The sequence below is a fragment of the Anser cygnoides genome, chromosome 1, assembly GCF_040182565.1.
Source record: "Anser cygnoides isolate HZ-2024a breed goose chromosome 1, Taihu_goose_T2T_genome, whole genome shotgun sequence".
Classification (NCBI taxonomy): Eukaryota; Metazoa; Chordata; class Aves; order Anseriformes; family Anatidae; genus Anser; species Anser cygnoides.
Genome location: NC_089873.1, coordinates 7,300,236 through 7,320,588, shown reverse-complemented (window position 1 = coordinate 7,320,588; position 20,353 = coordinate 7,300,236). Strand labels below are relative to the sequence as shown.

Sequence of the window (20,353 nt, the reverse complement as noted above, 5' to 3'; positions counted from 1 at the left end):
CTTTTTCATAGTTCTCTTAAAGGAAATTATTTCACAACCGACGGTGGAAGGATCTGAGCAGGTTTCAGGAGAGAGGCCCGTGGGGATGTGCCCACACTGGGTCAGGGCAGAAACGGGGAAGCTGTAGAAATGCTCTGTGGTGGGCTTTATGGCAAAGTGCTCCGGACACTGATGTCTGAGTGCCAGCTGCCCCCTTCAATTAGCTGCAGCGCGGATATAACCTTAGACCTTGCTTCATTTCCTGCCTCATTCTCTTGCTCCAGTTTGACATCATATCTCAATTAGAGACGGTACAAAATGAAAGAGGAAAGCCAAGTTGCACACAGTATTCCCAATAATGCAATTACACTGAGCCGATACCTATTCCAGAGATTTCCCTGGTTTATAAAAATCAAAACAAACCACCAAGGTAGCAGGAGGGGTTATAACAGAAAAAGGAAAGCAGCTGAACAGTTTATGTTGGGAAACAGCTTTGGCTAGGTTTAAAATTAACGCTGTACCTCTAAAAGATGTCTAAAAGTTCACTAAAGATGACACAAGCTTCCAGGCTTGATTTGGTGGCCTTCTTCCAGTACTCCTGGTTCTGTGCTCACTTGCCTCCAAACCCAAGGGCCATTTAATGCAAATGCTCTCTGTGATCAAGACGGTTGTCTTGTCCTAGGGAACATAAGTGGCTATCTACAAAATAAAACATCTCCCAAGTGTTGCCTTGTATATGTACATATGTACGCATGTTGGCTCTGTTTCTGTGAGGGCGTTCACTAGTATCTCTCTGAAGAATGAAAGGAAAAATAAGTATTTTCTGTCATCCATATCCTCAAGTTTTCTTTTCCTGAAGAGATTACAAACTCGTCTGTTGTGTACAAGTAATATTCCATTCTTTTTCTTTCACTAGCAACTCATGAGGAAATCCAATCCAGCTTCCTTTCTGATTTCTGGAAGGGCAAATCTGTTAGTCTCCTCTTTGCCTTGGGCTCAGGGCAACGTTTTCTGCAGGACATAAATCACTGAGACAGTTGGGTCAGGTCTTGGCTGGAGCCTGCTCAAAGCTTCTCTGTTCTTCCTAATGCATTCCCAAGGGTATATCTGTGCTCACAATCCATTATGGTCCCTGCCTGCTTCATTACCAACCTCTGGTCCTTTGACTGCCTCCATTCAGATGTGGTACTTTGGTGTAGGATGGATACCTGGAGCCTCCATTGCCAGACAAACTCATGGCACGCATGACACTTCACTCTGTGAGCTCTGCTCCTTGAACAACATGGCATGGACACGCTGTTCTTCCACACGATGGGAGGGTTTCTCCAAGTCTCCAGACGCACCGTTGCTCCGAGGAGCCCTGACCTGTGATTTTGGAAACTGCTTAGCAGTGTGTTATGAAAGCACACAATTCCTCCACTGTGCCGGTCCCTCATTCATGCAGCAATCCTTTTGGTGACATCAGCGTGTAAGATATTTTTAGCGTGTAAAATGGGTGCGTTTCCAAGCTGTATTGCAAACTGTATCTTTCTCATTTATCATATATGGCATTACTCTACTCATTAAAATCAATTAGATCACTGCTATAAATCCTTAGCTTGACTATTTATTTTCTACTGCTCGTGTTTTGCTTTTCAGGGCAAATGCTGCTGGTTTAGTACCATGATGCCTGTGTATTTCTATCTCACATGTGATTAATAAATGTTGTATTTGCTGTCAGGCTGTAGCCAGGCCGTTAAGCTCTCCCAAAACCACTTGCAGAGTCTTGAGAGCTCACTGCAGCTGAGCTTGGGTCTGGAAGCAATAGTATTACCAGTGTTTTTCCTATATCCAGGTTTCCGCAGACCTCTGGAACAACCCCACAGAGTTAACCACAAGCCTACTTTGAAGTAATTCACTTCACAACATTCCATATTAAATCAAGACTGACAAGGGAAATCTAGAAGCTGCTCAAAATCTTGGAACATTCATAAGAGCCTTGTAAGTAATAGAAGTACAAGCTTAAAACATACAGAAGGTGTTTCATTCCAATTTCTTGATGATTAACTGATTGCTCAGCTTTATTTGCTGCAAGCCAACTGTCAGCTTGCAGAGAGATTATTGAAGGCAGCTCAGAAATTCATCATTTCACTCAAACAACCCAGATGTCATCTGTTTGCCAAAGTGGTGAAGCTGATCAGAATGACTTTGGTTGTACTCAGTTTATATTCAGTATATATTCAGTTTATATTCAGCTGTTTTCAGGTTGTATTCAGTTATTTATGGCTATCCAGTTCCACTTTTCTATCTGACATTAATACAGGGGAAAACCACAGCTCAGCCATTGTATGCTTTCATTTGTACACAGGAGGCAAAACTGATACCTTATAGCTGACTGAGACTGCAAAAGAATTCATTTCAAGTAACAGGGGACACAGATCACTCTTGGAAACCTTTTTCAAATAGGAGTATGGTTCCTTTTATTCATCTTCAAAATACAATAGCAAAAAATGATATTTGATAAAACTGTTTTTATGCCATGACTAAATATGTCCACATCTGGCAAAGGGAGCTCTATGTCCAGGCTCACTCTTTTCTTCATTTATTAAGGCAGTCAATAACTTTTAGGAGGGGATTAACCCATCAAGTTCCCTAGTTCACCTAGTTTAGAGGCATCTCCAGCTTGTCACATCCACGGGTCACCTCTGCATATGCGACAGTTTGTTCTATACAGCCTTGGGAGCACCTTTGCTATGGTTTGCAAATTGCATATCCCTAAAATTCTTGCACCAGAGATGTGCCCCTGCCCTCACAGAGCAAATTTAAGCCACCCATGCTAGGCTTGCTTTTTGTACTTTCCTTTCAGAAACCCATAGCCAGTAGGACACAACATCCAGGTGGTCACAGATGGAGAAACACTCAGCCAGAGGGAATAGGAAAGAAGACAAGGTGGGTAGCACTCCTCCATGGGTGTCCAAATGCCACCTGCGAACACAAGAGAAGCTCCTGGGCGAGGCAATGGCAGAAAATAGTCCCCAACATTTCTAGCAAACAGAACTCTTCAAAACGTCCATGCATCCTTAGGAGTAAAAGAAGCAGGTGGCTTGTTAATTTGTTTTGTTTTGCTTTTTTAAACCATCTCTTGATTTTTTAAACCATCTCTTGTGGCAATTCAGCCCCCATAGTTCCTGTCTTCCTGGACGGACCCGTGTCATGCCCCACTAAAATACTTAGGAAAGCGGTGACTCCATATGGGCATTACTGTTTAGTAAGGCTAGTGTGGCTTTTAGAAACATGCTTGAAATAACTGTTTGAATGACGATTAACCTCTGGTCTTGATAAGAGGTTAGGTGAATTGTTCAGGTTGTCTAAAGGACACATGAGTCAATTCTCATCCCAGCCGTTTTAGTTTCTGTGAAACTGAGTTGTTCTAGAAAGTAATTATTGCTTCTAAAAAGCCTTGCGTTTAAAAACAGCTAATTATTGCCAAACTGGCTGGCAGGGGAGATATCTGAGGATAATTTTGTTGTTCAGGAAAGAGTAATCATAACTTAGTTTATGGCGTCATGTCATCAGAGCCCGTAAGGGATCCATGGCCCAGGATGTCAGTAGGAAGACTGTGCTCTTTTGACAGCAGTGCAAACACAGACACTGGCTGCTGGTGACAGCTAAACAATTCAAAACACCTTGCAAGAAAATGATCATGCAATTTATTGTTGATATTTCTGTAGATGGTTCTTATTTCTGTCACTTTGTCAGTACAGGGCAAACCGCATTAAATACAGACCGTTTACTCTCAGCATCAGTCTGCGCAACCGATACCCAAACTCTTTCTAGGAAAGATGCAGTGACAGCAGTAATACCTGCCACTGCAGACTGGACTGTCAAATTCCATGCCCTGAGCTTCAGATCCACGCAATTGTCTCTCTCCCAAAGCTTCCCTGAAGGAAGATCTGTACATCACAATCCTCACTTTTGAGACATCTTAGCTGTATTCAAATTATAGATGAATAAACACAATGGAGACCTTCAAAAGCCAAACAGCTCTTGCTGGATGGTAGAAAAGCTCATAAAAACATCTATTTTTCTTCTATTTTTACGTGTATGGAAGATAAATGGTTGAGCGTATTGTATTTCTAAGTTTGAATTCATTAGTTTCTATCCAACCCAGGCAAGAAATCTCTGAAAGTTGTTACTAAATGATCAGACTTCTGTGTTGTCAGTTTGATCCCTGCAGGATTTGTCCATCTCAGACAAAATACCCATTCAGGTGTACTGGCTGCCTCAGCAGAGAGGTCAAGGACTGAAAGGGTGATGAAGTCTTCAATATCTACACATCTCTAAAGATAAATCCAGGGGGAGCCACATTAATGAAAATGCTGCTGCATATATCTTACTGCTGAATAAAAGCACCATTTTCAGATGTTGTCAGTCTCCAGTCTGACACAGATATTAAATTCACATAATCTGTCTTTAAAAAGTGCACGGCGAGTAGATTTTGAACCACGTTGTATCTTGCAATAAAATTTGACTTTTTTTTTTTTTTGGAACTGAGAGGCAGGCAGGTAGTTATGAACGTGTCTTCACCTATTTCCCCCACCTGAAATGTAAGTGCTGTTTGAAAACATTTAGGGAAACCGAACATCTTAGTAGGAGCTGCAGCAACTTTTTGTGAATTTATTTTAGCTTACATCAGTGTTCTCGGCTACGAGGATTATAATTTAGGGGAGAGACTCTCACTGGGAGCGGGGATTGAAGGCGTTGAGGCAGCAGCCCTGTGAGTTGACAGGGATGCTAATAGAGCCGCGGCGGAAGTTTAGAGAGCAGATCAGAGCAGCTGGGTGGGCTGATAGAAGGGATCAGGGCAGCCCAGAGGAGCAGTAAGAGGATCCAAATAAGTGGATTAGTAGCATACCAAAACACACATTACTTTTAGTTTTCAAAGTCCCATTGATTTTAGCGCAAGTGCTTTTACTAATGTGTGGCAGGAGAACCGGAGGGGGAGCAAGGCAGAATCAAGACGCAGAGAGCAGCTCCCTGTGGCAAGCTGGAAACGGCAAGAAGGCTGGGCTGGGGGGGGCACGGCATCATGTCCCCACGTCAGGACTCAAAGGAGGATGGTCGTTGCCTGGGCTCCTTCATCTCGCAGCCTCAAGGAGCTGTCTAATGTCTCTAAATGCTATTGTTCCTGCAGCTGATTCTGCATTCATTTTGTGTCTGTAGCTCCAGTGATTGACTCTCCATGGCTGCACTCTTGCATCTGCCTTCAGCTGCTGTGACTGAAGCAAACAGCCACAGAAATGTAGGTGTGATTAGCGGCACAGCCCTCTTCGAACCCTTCCTAGCAGGGGACTCGCCGGGCTGACGGACTCTGAGCTGAGCTTGCCACAATTTGTGCCTGGAGCATTCATCAGCGATGGGACCACTCAGCCTAGCCGTGCTTGGCTTCCCGTGATTAACGTTGATCCCTGAACTACCCCAAGCTTAAACGTGCCCTTTCCTCTAGTGCCAGCCTGGGTTTACACTTCTCTTAGACAGAGGTGGTAGCGATGCAGAGACACATCCAGACTTTGCTAAGATTTCTAAAGACTATTACTCTTTACAGAGCACAAAAAATTCTGAGTTTCAGGCAAAATAATGAGCCCTGCTCGCATTGCCCTCAGTTACCTCGAAGTATCTTGGGTTTTAAGTCAGAAGCAGGGCAAGATTTGTGCAGCTTTTGATTTTTCCATGTTGTGGAGAAGCACAAAATAGCCATGTATATGGGCAGATTTCTCCATTCTTCCACTTTAGCTTTCATAAAAGGGTTGTTGAGACCTTGTCCTCTTTATCCTCCAACCAAATCTGCTGCTTGGACACCTCGGTCTTCCCACTCCTCCCAGAATTCAAGTTTGAAAAGTGGCTTATCCTAGGGAAGAGTTGGTATCTTAATATCCATTTATCCCACGAGAATTCAATCAGAATGGATAACCATCAAAATTTGACTCTTATACTGCCCTGCCTTGCAATTTCCATCCAAGGTACACATAAAATGACAGAAGGAAGGAAAAGTCCAGCTTTACAGCCAAAATGGATTTTGCAGTCTGAAACAGAAGTGTACAGAGGGCTTGTAACACACACACAAAGAACACTTTGTACATAGATTCAGTTATATTCTTTATTGTTGAACCAGTTCTGGAATGTTTTAGTTTCCCTGAGCTGGCAAACAGATAAAAACATCGTTGCCTCCTGTAGCTTTTTCTTTAAAATTTATGTGAGGAAGATTAACAAACAGCAGAAGAGACAAGAAGTTATTTCAAAATAGCATCCCAAAGGAAAAAAAATAAAAAAAAGAGTAAGGATTGAGACATACTAAGATGTCAAGTACTGCGACTGAAACGTTACAAGGAGAACTTACAGGGGATCAGAAAACACATTAAACTGCACTTCCACGCTTCAGACTTGGACATCCAGAACCCTACCTCTGCGATGACCCAGTCCTCAGATACAACAACGTGAAAGCCCCCCAGAAGAGAAGGTTTGTAGTAAGACAGAGAGACGTCAGTGACTTACTGTCAAACTGGAAGATGAGAAAAAGTACTGCCTACATATTTTATATGACCACGAAAACACCACTGGAAACCTGCAAGGGAAAAACGCTGCCAGAGTTTATAAAATCTTCAATGACATTCATTAAACGTAACTAACCGAAATAGCTAACCTATTAACCCGTCACCTCTGCAACTCCTGGTCTCTACTTTGCCTCTTCACCCTTCTCCTGCTTTCTAATATCGCACTGAACTTCCTCAGGCTCCAAAAGGAGTAATCATGGCAATATTAAGACAACAGCAGCCTCTTCCTACCTCTCTTGGCCTTACGTGTGTTCCTTGATGTTAGACTTAAAGCCTCAGATCAGTCCATCGAGTTTTTACGCCGTTTTTCAGTACAATTTTTCCGCCTGAAAAGCTGAAGGATCTCTTAGTAGACCTGTGAAATTCTCCTAAGCTCTAGGCTTCTTCAGTCATTTTGGTCCTATTCAATCCTACTTTGTGAATAATAATCAAAACCTTGCGATTAACTGGACACACCTGTTCTGGGGATGAGGCTGGAAACAAAGGAACGGTCTGCAACATCCTGATGTGAAGAGCAGCTATCCATACTGAAATATTATGAGGGTAATTATATTTAATTGATTAGCTGGTGTCCTACACATGAAATAAAATCATCATTTTACAAACCAGAAAATTGTCAGAAAAACTATTATCAGTTAGAATGGGAAGGGGATATTTTGAAAGTTACTTACAGCAGAATAAAATGGTAACTAGGAAATAGCCAGGGATAATCATACTGACTTGGAATATGTTGCAAGATAAAGCCTTTATTTAGTTAGCTAATTTCATGGCATTTTGAAAAACACATTACTCAATTACTGATTTGATTGAGGAAATACTTTGTGACCATTCAGGAATATATTAAACAATGCTCTGAATTTTCCATGTTTTCACCAGGGAAAAAAAAAAAAAAAAGAACTACGGTTTCTTAATGTGTAATGATAATAATCCAATACTGGGACATTAACTGAAATAAAAGATGAAATTAAAAGCTGACTGCCTGTTGGAGCCAGTGCACTTTATCATAAGTTACTTGGCTACCACAGAGATGCAGCCAACTATTGGAGTGACACAAGGCAGCAAGGAATAAGGACGACTTTCATCCCTGTGTTTCTCCAGCTAGAACATTTTGATGGTGGCCCATGAAAAATGAGCAGATGGTCTGAGTCCAGCTGTAGGATACCAGCCCCAAAACACCCCCCAAAAGAATCTTGTGACTTACTGCATCCATGGACTACAGGAGCCTTTGAGTTCAAGTAGTTTTTCTACATCATGGCTGAGAAGCATGAGCAGTACAGGATGGAAAGATTGTTGTGCAGTTATTGGATCCTCCTACACATTCTGTGGATAACTAGAAGACTTTGACCTAAAGTCACCTTGTCCTAGTTTCTAATTCACTTTTATGCACATGAGATTGCAGGATCGGGGCCTAGGTATCCAAACCGGCTAACACTTTCATAAATGAAAAGCATGAGATTTACTTATCCGAGTAACCGTAATTAGGTTTGTTTGCAGAATAAGCTCACTCCGCACATAGAAAAGGGTGAATCTCTTTCGTCAAATGCACAGGAAGCAAAATGAGTAATACTAATGAAAAAAGGGATGTGCTAACCTGTAAAATGTTACCTGAAACTTGGGTGCAGTGTTCAGACTAAAATGACATTTTGAATTGTAAGTGTTCCTTTAAGCAAAAGAATCTAACACAGAAGAAGAACTAAAAGGATGAAAAAACAGTCGATAAAACATGTTTCCATAAATTATATACCAGATGTTAAACAAAATTGAATAACCAAGGAAAAGAGAAAAGACCTTTTTATTTTTGTATCACGTTCCTTTGGCAAAAGCAGGATAAGGCTTATCATGTGAGTTGAACAGTAAATGAAGGCCTTATGTTTCATAAAATTCTCCTATTGTCCCAGTAAGGATGAGAGTCATACAACACTTTCAGCAATACTTTAAGTCTGGTAAATAAAGTTAGCAGACAGGAATCAGCAGATTGTTTGGGGAAAAAAAAAATACTCTTTTTTGTACACAAAACTTAGGAACACTGCTTCTGTATCTCAAACCTGACTTCACTGCACTGTACCAGAGATTAATTGGACCCATATAATTTAGCAAACAGCATATGACATCCATCTACCTTTGCTGTTTCAGCATTCACCCAAAAATATATAATACAGGATTTTAAATAGTATGTTAGCCCAGTTTCCTTTCACAAAGTCTTACAGAGAAGTTTAGGAAAATTCCAAAAGTAGCATATTGATTGCCTCTGGGATTTTCCACTTAGCAATTTAATAGAAAATTACACCCTTACCCAATCTGTGAGGTTTCCGTAACCTCCCTCATGAATTTAATTTTCCAGAGTCTAATAAATTTTACCATTAGGCATATTTTCTGATATTGCTTCACCATTAAACCTATTTTCTGATTTTGCTTTTCGGGAACTGGGTAAACTCTCTGCATGGCGTTTGGACAGCACCTTCCACTAGAGAATTCAGATCTGTGTCTACTCACGCCACTATGATACAAATCATTATTATTAATATTCACTTTGCTTTCCTCTTACTAATTTTATTTCATTACTCAAAGTGATAGGGTCAGTCAATATTACTGGAGCCAATGGAATTCTCCTGGGTACTCTGATTAGACCACATGAAGATCTGCTTCTGTTCGAGTATGCGTGTGCAACTATCACATACTCTTCTCCTTGTCATAACACAGCCTGACTACATTTAAAACACAAGATGATGATCGGGAGCTGTGTTTTGGTTATCCGTAGTCATAACTGTAAAAGTCTGAGTCCTCCTCTATAGGCAATAAGCAAAGGCAGTCTTGACAGTGAAAACTAAAAGCTACACCAGAAACTAATTTAGTGCAACATAAGTGAACCACAAGTATGGCTGGAGGCGTCAACTGGCGGATAAATCAAAGCATTAAGTTCAGCTGCATTTGGATCATCCATATGGCTATGGTGACCTCCTTGGTAATCGTCGGAGGGTTGCCAGACGCTGTGAATCTTATTCCTTCCAAGGAGAGAGACTCTGTTTTACTATGGGACTCCATGTTTGCCCATTGAGAGTGAAACTTGGCATCCTTCGGCAGGACAGCGGTTCAACGTGCTCTTCACGGTCTTGGTCTGTTCCTCGATGCGCTCTGTGATAGATGCTGGCACATCACTGCCAGAATTGCTGTAAAACACAACAACGAGCAGTCAGTTACCCGGCCCAGCCCTATTTCTGCCTTTCACCCACCCCGCATACCCCACTCGCACAGTGGCAGCTCCACCACCGCCAAGTCCAACGTTGCTGTGACGCTCCCCACCGTCACTGTCCCCAGCTTGGGGTCCCCTCCAGCCTCCAAAAATCACCCAGAGCCCCTCAGGGAGCCTCCCCCCGGGGCTGGCAGGAGGGCTCCCTGACAGGAGGCCGCCGCTCCCTCACGGCCGGCCGCCCCGCCGAGGGGAACCGGGAGCACGCCGAGAGCCCTGTCAGCACCCCCGGCTGCTCTGAGGGAGCCATCGGGGCTCCGAGGGCCGTGTAGCAGCGCCGGGGCACGGCAGAGGGAGCCAGCAAGTGGCTGTAGGGAGGAGGGAGGGGAAGGCGGGAGGGGGGCCACAAAATGGCGCTGCCCTCTCAGCCCCTCTCCCTCCAGCCCCCCTCCGGCGCCCAGCCCGGCTCGCCGCGGGGCCCGAAGCTCCGGGGCCGCGTCCCCGGGGTGGCGTGGGGCTGCCGGCCGGCCTCGGGGGCCGGCTCCTCCGCCGCCACCACCGCCGCCGCCACCACGGCGGGGGCTCGCCGCCTTCCCCCCAGCAGGTGGCAGCGGGGTCCCGGTGCCATCGAGCCATTGCGGGCCGCCCTTCGCAGCCGGCGGGGGAGGCGGCGGCGGCGGCGCTGCCCGGCATCGCCCCGGGCTCGTCCGTCCTCCCCCCCCCCCCCCCCGCCCCTTCTTCTCGCCGCACCCCGCTTTCCCCTCAAAGTTTGGGGCGGCCTGGGAGGGCGGGCGGCGCCTTAGGGGGCCGGAGCCAACTTGTCCCGGCTGCCTTTATTTGCAGTTGGAGCCGAAATCTGCCAGGCTGCGTTTATTTTGCTGATTAAAGAGACGGACCTTGGTCTCGGCTGCTGCTCCCCGCTGCGCGGCCGCCCTGCTCGCTCCTCTCATCCCCTTTCTCCTTCCCTTTCTTCCTCCTGGCCGCACCATGGAGTTTACCGAGAGGAAGAGAAGCAGGAAATCCCAAAGCTTTAAACTGATAAATCAAGGTAAAAGTGGGGGGGGGCGGCTTTGTGCTGTTTGTTTGTTTGCGCCTCGGAGAAGACTTTTACATAAACGGGGCTGGCTGCCACGGGAGGCGAGCAGGATGTTATGAAATGTGTGTGCTCCCTTTCCTCCACCTCTGTAATGTCTCTTCCCTCCTCGTATTTATTATTTAACTCCGGAATCGTATGCTTCAACTCCCCGAAGCACTGCAGGTCTTTATTTTGCTGTTATTTTGTTGCCCCCCCCCCCCCCCCCTTCTTTCCCTCTCTCACTTCTTACACGCGCAAATACACATTATTTACGTGCACGTCTTATATGTTGCTTTAAAAAAAAAAAGACACCTCCAAAGGTGGACGTGTTTTTTTTTTTTTTCTGGGCAGATCTCCTACAAAATAAAGTTGGATCGCGTTTCATTGTAAATCCCCCTGGGGTGAGGGGGGGGGGGAGAAAAAGGTGAAATGGAGAATTTAGCAGAATAATGACACTTGAGCAGCGACGGACCTTTTTAGTATTCAACTCCTGTGGATTTGTTGTGTGTGTGTGTTGTGTGTGTTTTTTTTTTTTCTTCCTCCTCTCGACTGCGTCCATACACGTATTTCAGAGAAAAGCCTCACAGAGGTTGCTTTATTAAAATCCACGCAGGTAATTAATTGTACGTGGGCGAGGAGGAATTGCTGGCATGCAACTTGTTCGCTCGGCGTGTGTTTGCTTTTCGGAAAGAGGGTATTTTAAAAGGGATCGCTGGGAAAATATTTGGATTCATGTCGGGGAAGGAACGCAGCCCTCTGGTTCAATCCTGTGTGTTTTTTGTTTTTGTTTTTTTTTTTAAAAAGATACAGCCGCTGGTAGTCATTTTAACAGGTGGACTTCCCAGCCCTAGGGTTTCCTTTGGGCTGGGTATTTATTGCTTCAGCTGATTAGATCTCTTGCCCTGATTGATTTGACGTGGGATTTTTTTATTATTATTATGACTATTATTTTTCCCCCTTTTGTGTCTCGAAGTCTTGGGCTGAAATATCTCCCTGAAATGCTGTGTGTGTCCTGCATGCCAAGTTCAGGGCAGGTGACTACTTTGGTGTAATGTCACACTTAGGGACGGGGGGGGGGAGGGCGACTTTCAGTACTTGCTGGATGAAGGCTGATGCCTTCGTAGGCGTGCTGCAAAATCAGATTAGGAGCAGAGAAACGTAAAGATGGAAATGAACTTGCCTGGTAGGAAGAGTAAATAATTACTGCTTAAACAGCACAGGAGGGTCTGGAGCAGGGCACGTACCACCTTCCCCAAACTAGGGGGACAGCGACTGGTCAGACTTGTTGAAATTTATTGGGGTTTTTTTTTAAATGCCAGCATCAGCAAACCCATGGAGGGCTTTCGTCTCTATAAAGGGCGGGTTTGGTTTGTGGGGTTTCTTAGCATCTGCTGTTCGGAGTCGCCTCCCAAGCAGTTCGTGCAGGGCTGGAGCGTAGGGCTTGAAAGTGAAACGTGTGGACAAGCAAAACTGAAATCGAAGCCTCGGTTTTATTTTTCTCCTAATAGAGGCGTAAAAAATGTGCGCGCTGTCAAAAATGTGTCAATATTCTGCAAATTGTCAGTTGCTGCTCATAACTGGATTAAATATTTCTCAGTGTATAAGGCAATCTATTTAACCTCGTTGGATAAATGCATTTATGATGGTTAATTATTGGCATTCCTTATTTTATCTGCTGTCTCCTTTTGGATGTAGGAATTCACATAGAAAGCTACACTAAAAGCACATCCTGAGAGAAAATGTCTTTGCGCTTTGAGAGCAGAGAAGATAAAAATCACATTCTGTATGTGAGTCTGCTCTCACGTACCCTCTTTCTATCACAGTTGATTATGAAGATAATTATGTATAAATAGTTGTCTCTTGTAATTGGCCTTTGCCTCTTGCTGGAGTCATTCAGTAATGTCACAGTTTAGTGTTTACTGTTGTGAAATTGATATGGATTTCACAGCGCCTGGACTGTGACATCTGAGGCAGAAGAAGGGAACCAAAGAGAAAATGGTACACTGGGTCGATTTTGTTTGTAATGCACGGCCTGTCAATAACACGTATGATGCTTATTCTGTCCCAAAAAACTTCAGAGCACCTTACCAGCACCATCAGTTCCTTTTAGTGCAGGAAGGGGCTTCCTTTCAATCTGAAATGCAGCCACCTCTGAGGTGCAACGTGGTGACTTCCAGGCAGCAGCTGTAGATCAGGAGAGTGTTGTGCCCGGCTGGATGAGCACAGGGAAGTGCTAGAGAAGAAACCACATGCAATCTATATATCTAAGGACTGCAAATCTGTAAGTTATTTAGATCCTAGTTTCCACGTGCTCGCTCCTAGCAGATCTCCGGAGGATGAAAATGTGGAGAAAAGCTAATGGGCACGGAGTGCAGCTCGCATAAATTCTGTATTTTTAGCCTCGCAGAAGGGACCTTTACTTCCTCGATGTTGTGGCTCAAACTTCACCTTTACCCAGTACACGTCAGGCAGCCCATATGTTTCACTCCCTCGGTGTGACACGCAAAACCCCAATGCTGCCTCTTTGGTTAGCACTTCACTCCTGACCTTGCTACCTTCCTTCTTTTCTTTTTTTTTTTTTTTCTCTTCTCTACCATACTGACATTTCTTTCCAGGCCCTTTTCTTTCTTTTGTAGTGCTGTATTACGCTTGATTCTGGTTTACTTACTGGGTAGTTCCTCCTCTTGTGCCGTTAAGACAGTCATGCTGTACAAATAAACAATCGTAACAAAGAAGCTTGACTTGTAGGAGACCTTTATAATTCTGTAGCTGATTGTTTTGTCAGAAAGGCAGGTGTGTTCCTCTTAAGAGGAGGAGTTGCTTATGGTGCCATTCGGTCCTCTTGTGCCTTTTAATTGAATCCCTCCGAGTGCTCTTCCAGGAGTTAATCTCCACCTGACTTCTTGCGAGGCAGGTAAATACAAGAACCAGTTTTCAGAGGGAGTAACTGAGCTAGTTGGGAGGGCTTCAGCATTACAGGAGTTAGGTGATGAGGCAGCTATTTCAAGACACTGAATATATTGTTCAGTCTTGAGTGACTTGCCTAAGGACAAAGTGTGTGCCAGTAGCAGAGTCAGAAATAGAATCCAGGAGAGCTGCCCTCAGATAGTTGTTTGTTGTTGTTGTTGGTTTTTTTCCTCTTGTAATTACTATTCCCTCTGTACACACATGTAAACAGAACTGCTTTTCTGCTGAACGCATGCCTGTGATTACAGCAGAGACCTTCACAGAAAATATCCTTTTATTTGAAGCAGAAATTCAATTTTCTGTGCATGTCCTGTCATATCTCTGAATAAAAGATGCCAGTGTTTATTTTTAGGGTCATCTCGCATGGACGTTGGTTTCTATAAGCGAATATCCTAAGGTGTCCCTGAGCCTCCTTTCCTCAGAACTCAGAGGCCAGTGACCTCAAGATAAGTCAGCAGAGCTGAAAGATGCAGCCCTGACGTACGTTGCTGGTTTTCTTATCAAGGCAAAGTTTGAAAGTTTCTCTGGGTCTCTGGGAAGGTAAAGTTTTCATTATAAATCTGCTTTCCATCTGTAAAGCAAGAAGCCAGATAATTGGCATCTGGTGGGATAATTTGCTGTGAAAATGAACACAGTAATTTAGGGCAGGCATGGCTATTCCCTAAAATCTGTGAAATATTTTAGCTAAGCCTCTCCAGTGTGAGCAAAGTTGGTTTTATTTTTTCTTCCTTTTTTTTTTTTAGGAGGTGCTGATACAGAGCACATTTTCTGTGGTTAATCTGATGTACATGAAATAAACTGCAGATATATTGATAAATTATGTAGTAAAACTGTAGCAATGTGTTCAGTGTTCATTTTTTCCAGATCACTTGAGTTCTAATTTTTTTTATCGTTTTTCATTCCAGATTACCATCATGAGATATATAAGATCTCTGACTACAGCAATGATGTTAATGGGGAGACCAAAGAAACACAACCCGTTTTTTTAGGTATGTGCTTGTGTTGATTAATTTCAGAGCAACATAGCGTGGCCATTTGCAATTAGGGAGGAAAAAAATCTCTGTGCAAGCATGGGAAGCGCCTGCCATTGTTTAATATGACGTTCTTTTCAAGACCCTTTTATTCTACGAATTGCCAATATATCCTTTATTAACACTGCTAAAAGTTGTAATTTCAGACATAAATGTTTATTAGTGTCTACACACAGTGCTAATTATCACTCACTCAGAGAGCCAGATGCTGACTCTGCAGTTTTGCAGCTCTCTGCTCACCCCATTTACATTGCATATTCTCTGGCATGCTTCACTGGCAATAGTTTGTGTAATTGGGGTATTACATCTTTGACATCTGGATAACAGAAATTCAATTTCCAGGAAGCTGCTATTTGTTTGGTTTTGCTTCTGCCTTGGGTGGGATAGAGGATTAATGTGCTGTCTTAATGTAATGTCCTTTCACCTCTGTAGCCTGCCTGCTAATCCTGCCATGGGAAAAATTAAATTAAATTAAATCAACAGTTAAAAATGTGTAAAGAAAACAGAGAAGTAATATAGTAATATATAGTCTGCAGCGTGATATATACCACAGCATGATAGGACTAGTTACCGGTGAACCTTTATCTTTCTTGCCTGTATGCTTGTTCTCCTCTATAACTCTTCTGTAGAATGCTTCTCTTCCTGCTTCCAGCCCCCTTCTGTCTCATCCAGGACCTCTTCTGGGTGCTGAACCCCTTTGCAAAAGGACAGTGGGCCAAATTCAGAAGAATAAAGGCAAGGTTTTGAGCTACAGTAATGACTCTTAGCTTACAAAGCAAGCTCTTGGTCACCTTGCTCAGGCTTTGGAGAAAGCAGGTGCCTTCACAGCAGGAAATCTGGAGGCGTCTGCCTTTCCTTAGCTGTACCGGGAGCCTAAATGTTTGTGAGGTGATCTAAGGTTTCTGGAGTCTGTGTGTGTTGCCCCCTAGAGCCAGTGAGAAGCACTAGTCCCGAGCATGTAAAGCAGCACCTGAAATCAAGCTGCAGGTAAAATCCTTTTGTCTCCTTAGTTCCTTGTACCATATCCTTTCCTAGAGGTCAACGGCAAGTGGAAGAGAAAAGGGGGCGTCTTGGATGGTGTGGAGTCTTCCGATTAGAATATTTACGAGGGGGGAGAGCTGTGTTAAATTCCCTTCTCAGCTTCTCACCGTTAGGGTTGTGAGCAAATACTTCTTCCCTACACCTGTTTCCAGGGAGAGTGAAGGAGGCTGCTAAGCTTTGCGTTTGGATTCTGTGTTGTGTAGGCACTTTTGGGTTGACCTGCACTAGAGATTTACCACGAATGTTTTCTTCTCAACCCCAAATCAGAATAAGGCTTTGTCAGGGGTTAGGCATCTAGCTGCTTAAGCCGGGGTGCTTCTAAGGCTGTGCAGGAGTTTGTGCTTTGCCATTTGTGCCGTGACTCAGACCAATTGATGATTTTGGTCTGGCTGCGTTGTCTTTTGAGGGCTGCTTCATCTTCCGAGGGCAGGTTTGTTACGTGCTTTTCGTTTGGTTTTGTCGCTTTTTGTTTGCTTGGTTGATTTTTTTACGTGTCCAGCTTCTGGTTGTGACTGAATGTGCTCTGGCATCAAGTTCACCTACATCAGGAGCCCGTCAGAATTTAGTCCTTAGTGAGTCCCACCAGAGGACTTTCTTGTCAGGTGTTGAAGCCCAGAATTGCAGTCCTGGGAGCCCACCTTCAGCTGCTGTGAAAAGAAAGAGGACCCTATTTTCTAGAGACAGTCTGAGTTTCCAACTTCCAAATTTCCTCAAAACCTGTTAATTTTGATAAAACTAATGATTTACGACAGTGCAGGATCTGCAGATGAGGAATTTTTCTTCCTGTGGGAGCTGGGTTTGGTAGGTCGCCCAGAGCTCGCACAACCCTCTCTGCTTTGTCCTCAGTAGCTTACGCCGCTGTCCAGATTCCTTAATGACAAAGGAGGTGATCTGGGATGTAGGAAAAGCAGTGGTGGGAACTGAACTTGGCCGAAAGCACTTGAAAATTGAGCTCCCACCTTCCAGCGGAGATAGGGGATGAGCAGCACTTGGCATTCCAGCTTCCCTTTTGAAAATTTCACGTTGCACGCCGTAATTTTATATTGTGCTTCAGGGAGGATGGGAGAACGATGCTTTCCCCGGCTCGTTGTCCTGTCCCCTAATAAGGCTGTAATCCCTGCTTCACTTAATTTCAATGTTCTGTGCCAAAATTAAACCTGGAAGGATAATCACTCCATCGAGTGCTCGGGTCCTTGGTTTAGAGTCAAGTTTATTCTTTGATTTAGGTCTTTTGACTGATCCGTGGGATGACTACAGCTGTTAAAACCTCAACGTGCTGCAGCCTTTAGTATGTAAATGGATGTTAAGATATGTCAGCGAAATTATTTACTGCAGAAAAGGGGAAATGTTAATGTCATCCTACAAGTGAAGCAGTGAAGCTTGGGAATAAGACGTGCAGATGTTTTGGTCAAGGGATGCACGGATGAGAAGAAAGGAGATTCTGGGGGAAATGATTAAGCATTTAATGCGTTGTTGGCATACGTTGGGATCAAATGTCAGAAAAGACCTGTTGGACCTGGATTTTTATTTATTTTCATTTTTTGCAACAGCGCAAAATGGGCAAAACCTGGCTTTGGGTCAATGTGGGCTGCGAACTGGAGGAAGCGTCAGCACAAGAGAAATGTGGTGGTGGAAGCGACTTCTGTTGGGTGTGAGGGCACGCAGCACCACTGCTTTTTAACCGGAGCTTCATTGGCTTAGGAAGTTTGCACGTGTGTTGCAGTTGCTGAGTTTGTGGGAGATTACCCGTCGTCTTTTCTAATCCTTTCCTCTGATAAGATGATAAATGAGAATTTGCATCTTCCTAGACAAAGGATGCAGTTAAGCGCAGCCTTTGCAAAATTCCGGGTGAATCTATTGCTGCTGCCTTTTGCAGGTGAGGACTGGCATCTTTTTTTTTGTTTTGTTTTGAAGGGAAGGGCTCGGATATCTAATATCAGGAGAGTGCTCTCTCTGAAAAGCAGGACGCAGCCCGGAGTGAAGTGCTTAAACCTTGAATGTGATCAAGATTTAAGACAGCCCTGTCTTCAGCTTTTAGCAGTTATCAGCGTTAATGTGCTGTCAAGGCTGCTAGCCCAGACTTGGAAACACAAGCCCGTGCAGGGACCGTACAACCAGGGTTTGCGGACAGCGCCGGTTAAAGCCAGCTTGTCTGTAAAAATATCTTTTGTATATACCACTTTTTTTTTTTCCCCCAGTCATAATATTTTATTATCAACACACAAAAAAAAGCGGAAAAAAAATATACCTCCAGACTGAGTGTTTTTACAATGCTTTCAACTTGAAATTCAGGCTCTGTTTGAAAGGTTAATGTAGAAAACTAATTATATTATCCTGGTAACCAAATGTGTGATGAGACATTTGTCTGTGTAATTAACAGTGAAGAACTTTTATAGTTTCATAAAATCGAATGCTGCGCGCAGGGTGCTTGGAGCATTTGTTTTGAAGAGATGTCCAAAACAGAGATGTTTATGACTGATATAAAGTGGAGCTGAAATGTACTGTAATGCAGGTGTCTGTGCATTTTACAGCATTTCACGTTGCTGAAATGGAAGGCAGCAGATTAATAACGTTAGCGTGTCATGATAAAATAAATAATGTGTTCTTGGAGCAGGGGAATGATGCATAAGTTACTCACTAATTCCAAGAATTTATTCTGTCCCAGAAATAATACCCTTTGCAATTTATTCATAGAGGAAAAAGTTGACTTACCGCAAGTCTGAAGTTACTCGGTACTTTTAATAGAATTACATCCCAAGTATGGTTGTTGCAGTAATAGCTGCTATTATTAAGACTGCAAAAAAGATCATTTGAGAACACAGATGTAGAAAATAACTTTGTCAAGCATTTCCCTTTCGGGGCTGAAGCACGATCTTGACATGGGGTATTTCCAAGACGACATTGTTGCGCTTCATTTTTTTTTTTTAAATTCTATGACTCTGTTAGTATGTAAATGTAGAAACAGTTGCTCACTTGCAGTTTCCTGAGTGATTTAGTTGATGCAGTGTGGCCTCAAGTCTGTAATTTCGGTATCTGATCCTACTGGCTGTTTTTGAAACTGTTTTACCAGGCTCTTCAGAAGAGTTACTTTGTTGTGGCTGCCCTTGGGCCACCTCATCTCATTCATCTTCCAAGGAAACGGCCCTCCATATTCCCGGTGGTCCCTGGGTCTGACCCCGGCTTTGGTTCTGCAGGTTGCTTTGCTCATATGCTGGTGATGTTCGTTAACTTCCTGGGTCTCGCAGCAGGCAGGGGGATGGATCAACCCGTGGGCTTCCGTGCCTAGTTTTGGAGCAGGGGCTGAGGCCAGCTAATCCGAGGGTGCTGATTCAGACGGTGCTTTGTGTGGTGATGTGAAGGACGGTAAGTGCTTTCAAACATCATTTTAGAGCACTGGTAGGATGCCTCACCTAAGACGGCTTCGATATCCCTATATATTCGCTAGGGGTAGTAAAAGTCCCAGGCTCATAACTCATGGTGCTTGTGTGACCCTCTGACATTGTTCGTGACCGCCGCTCTCCCTGTTGACTTGGGTTTGAAGCTTTTAATTTGCAGAGCGTGTTGTTGCCTGTGTTACTTGTTCAGTGTAGGTTCTTACATGCCAGCCAAGGCTGGGGATCACTTGTTTGAGAAATGTGTGCTTATCCAATCGGCTTAGCTACACAGTTGCTCAATTCAAATTATCCGCGGAGCAGTCACAACAACTTTCCATTCGGTTTAGGAAACCTTTTGATCTGATAAGGAAACAGGCACATGGCTCCTCTATTTTCCCCACGCTGGACTTCACAATTTTCAGGAGCCCTGAACGGTACGAGTTAAGTGGCAAAAATAGCTGAGCTTTGGAAAGCTAGGGCATGACGTAGGTATAGTTTTTGCTGAGAAGGGTTGCCTAACTCCCTTCTAGGGTAACTCTCCCTTCTAGGATAACTGTTGTTCTTTTCTTGAGCACTGCGTAATGTTCACGGTGGTGTTTCGGCCAGTGTGCTGACTTGGGCTGCACACCGAAGGTGGGTGCCGTGCATGCGTGCACCTCCCCGGTTCCCTGCAGTACTTCGAATTAGCCCTTACAAGTTCTTCAAACACGGGCAGCTGACTTTTTTGCTGGCCCCATTCCAGGAAGAGCACCATTCAAGTGGCGTCTAATAAGCTGGCATTTAGTAAGTTTGATTATATAACCCGCGTGCTCTGTCGCAATTTCTTCTGGGCCCTCGAAACTTGCAAGCCGTGCCTCGACTTCTACTTTTTCCTCGCCTCTGCGGCCTTGTTTCCTTACAAACCGAACCGATGCTGTCACCTCGTGTGTGTTTGTCTGGGTGTCTATTGCTGTACTTCCTACACCCTTAATAATTTCTGAACTCACTCCAATTCCAGCTTAGTTTGACACAGAGGCAGAAATCTGAGATACCGAGGTCTTGCAGTAGGCAGCCTGATAGAGGTAAAAGTCTTGTTTATATAGCCAAGAAGGGAAAATTTCCCTAGGAGT

General features: G+C 44.0%; 1 protein-coding gene and 1 long non-coding RNA gene across 9 annotated transcripts in view; one reads left to right on the top strand and one right to left on the bottom strand.

Annotated features, from left to right (window-relative positions):
- Positions 1-8,342: 8,342 nt before the first annotated feature.
- On the bottom strand, positions 8,343-10,789 carry LOC106046207 (uncharacterized). Its single transcript, XR_010825631.1, has 2 exons — positions 10,653-10,789; positions 8,343-9,736 (listed from the first exon to the last, which is right to left on the bottom strand). It is a non-coding gene; the product is annotated as an uncharacterized lncRNA (long non-coding RNA).
- The window catches only part of BEND7 (BEN domain containing 7), a 47,406-nt gene continuing 37,701 nt past the window's right edge, over positions 10,649-20,353 (top strand). For all 8 annotated transcript variants that reach the window (XM_066978918.1, XM_048062585.2, XM_066978780.1 and 5 more), the window contains exons 1-2: positions 10,649-10,804; positions 14,704-14,787. In XM_066978918.1, the coding sequence (XP_066835019.1) occupies positions 10,744-10,804; positions 14,704-14,787 (145 nt within the window). In that variant the 5' untranslated portion in view covers positions 10,649-10,743. The remainder of the gene's footprint in view (positions 10,805-14,703; positions 14,788-20,353) is intronic.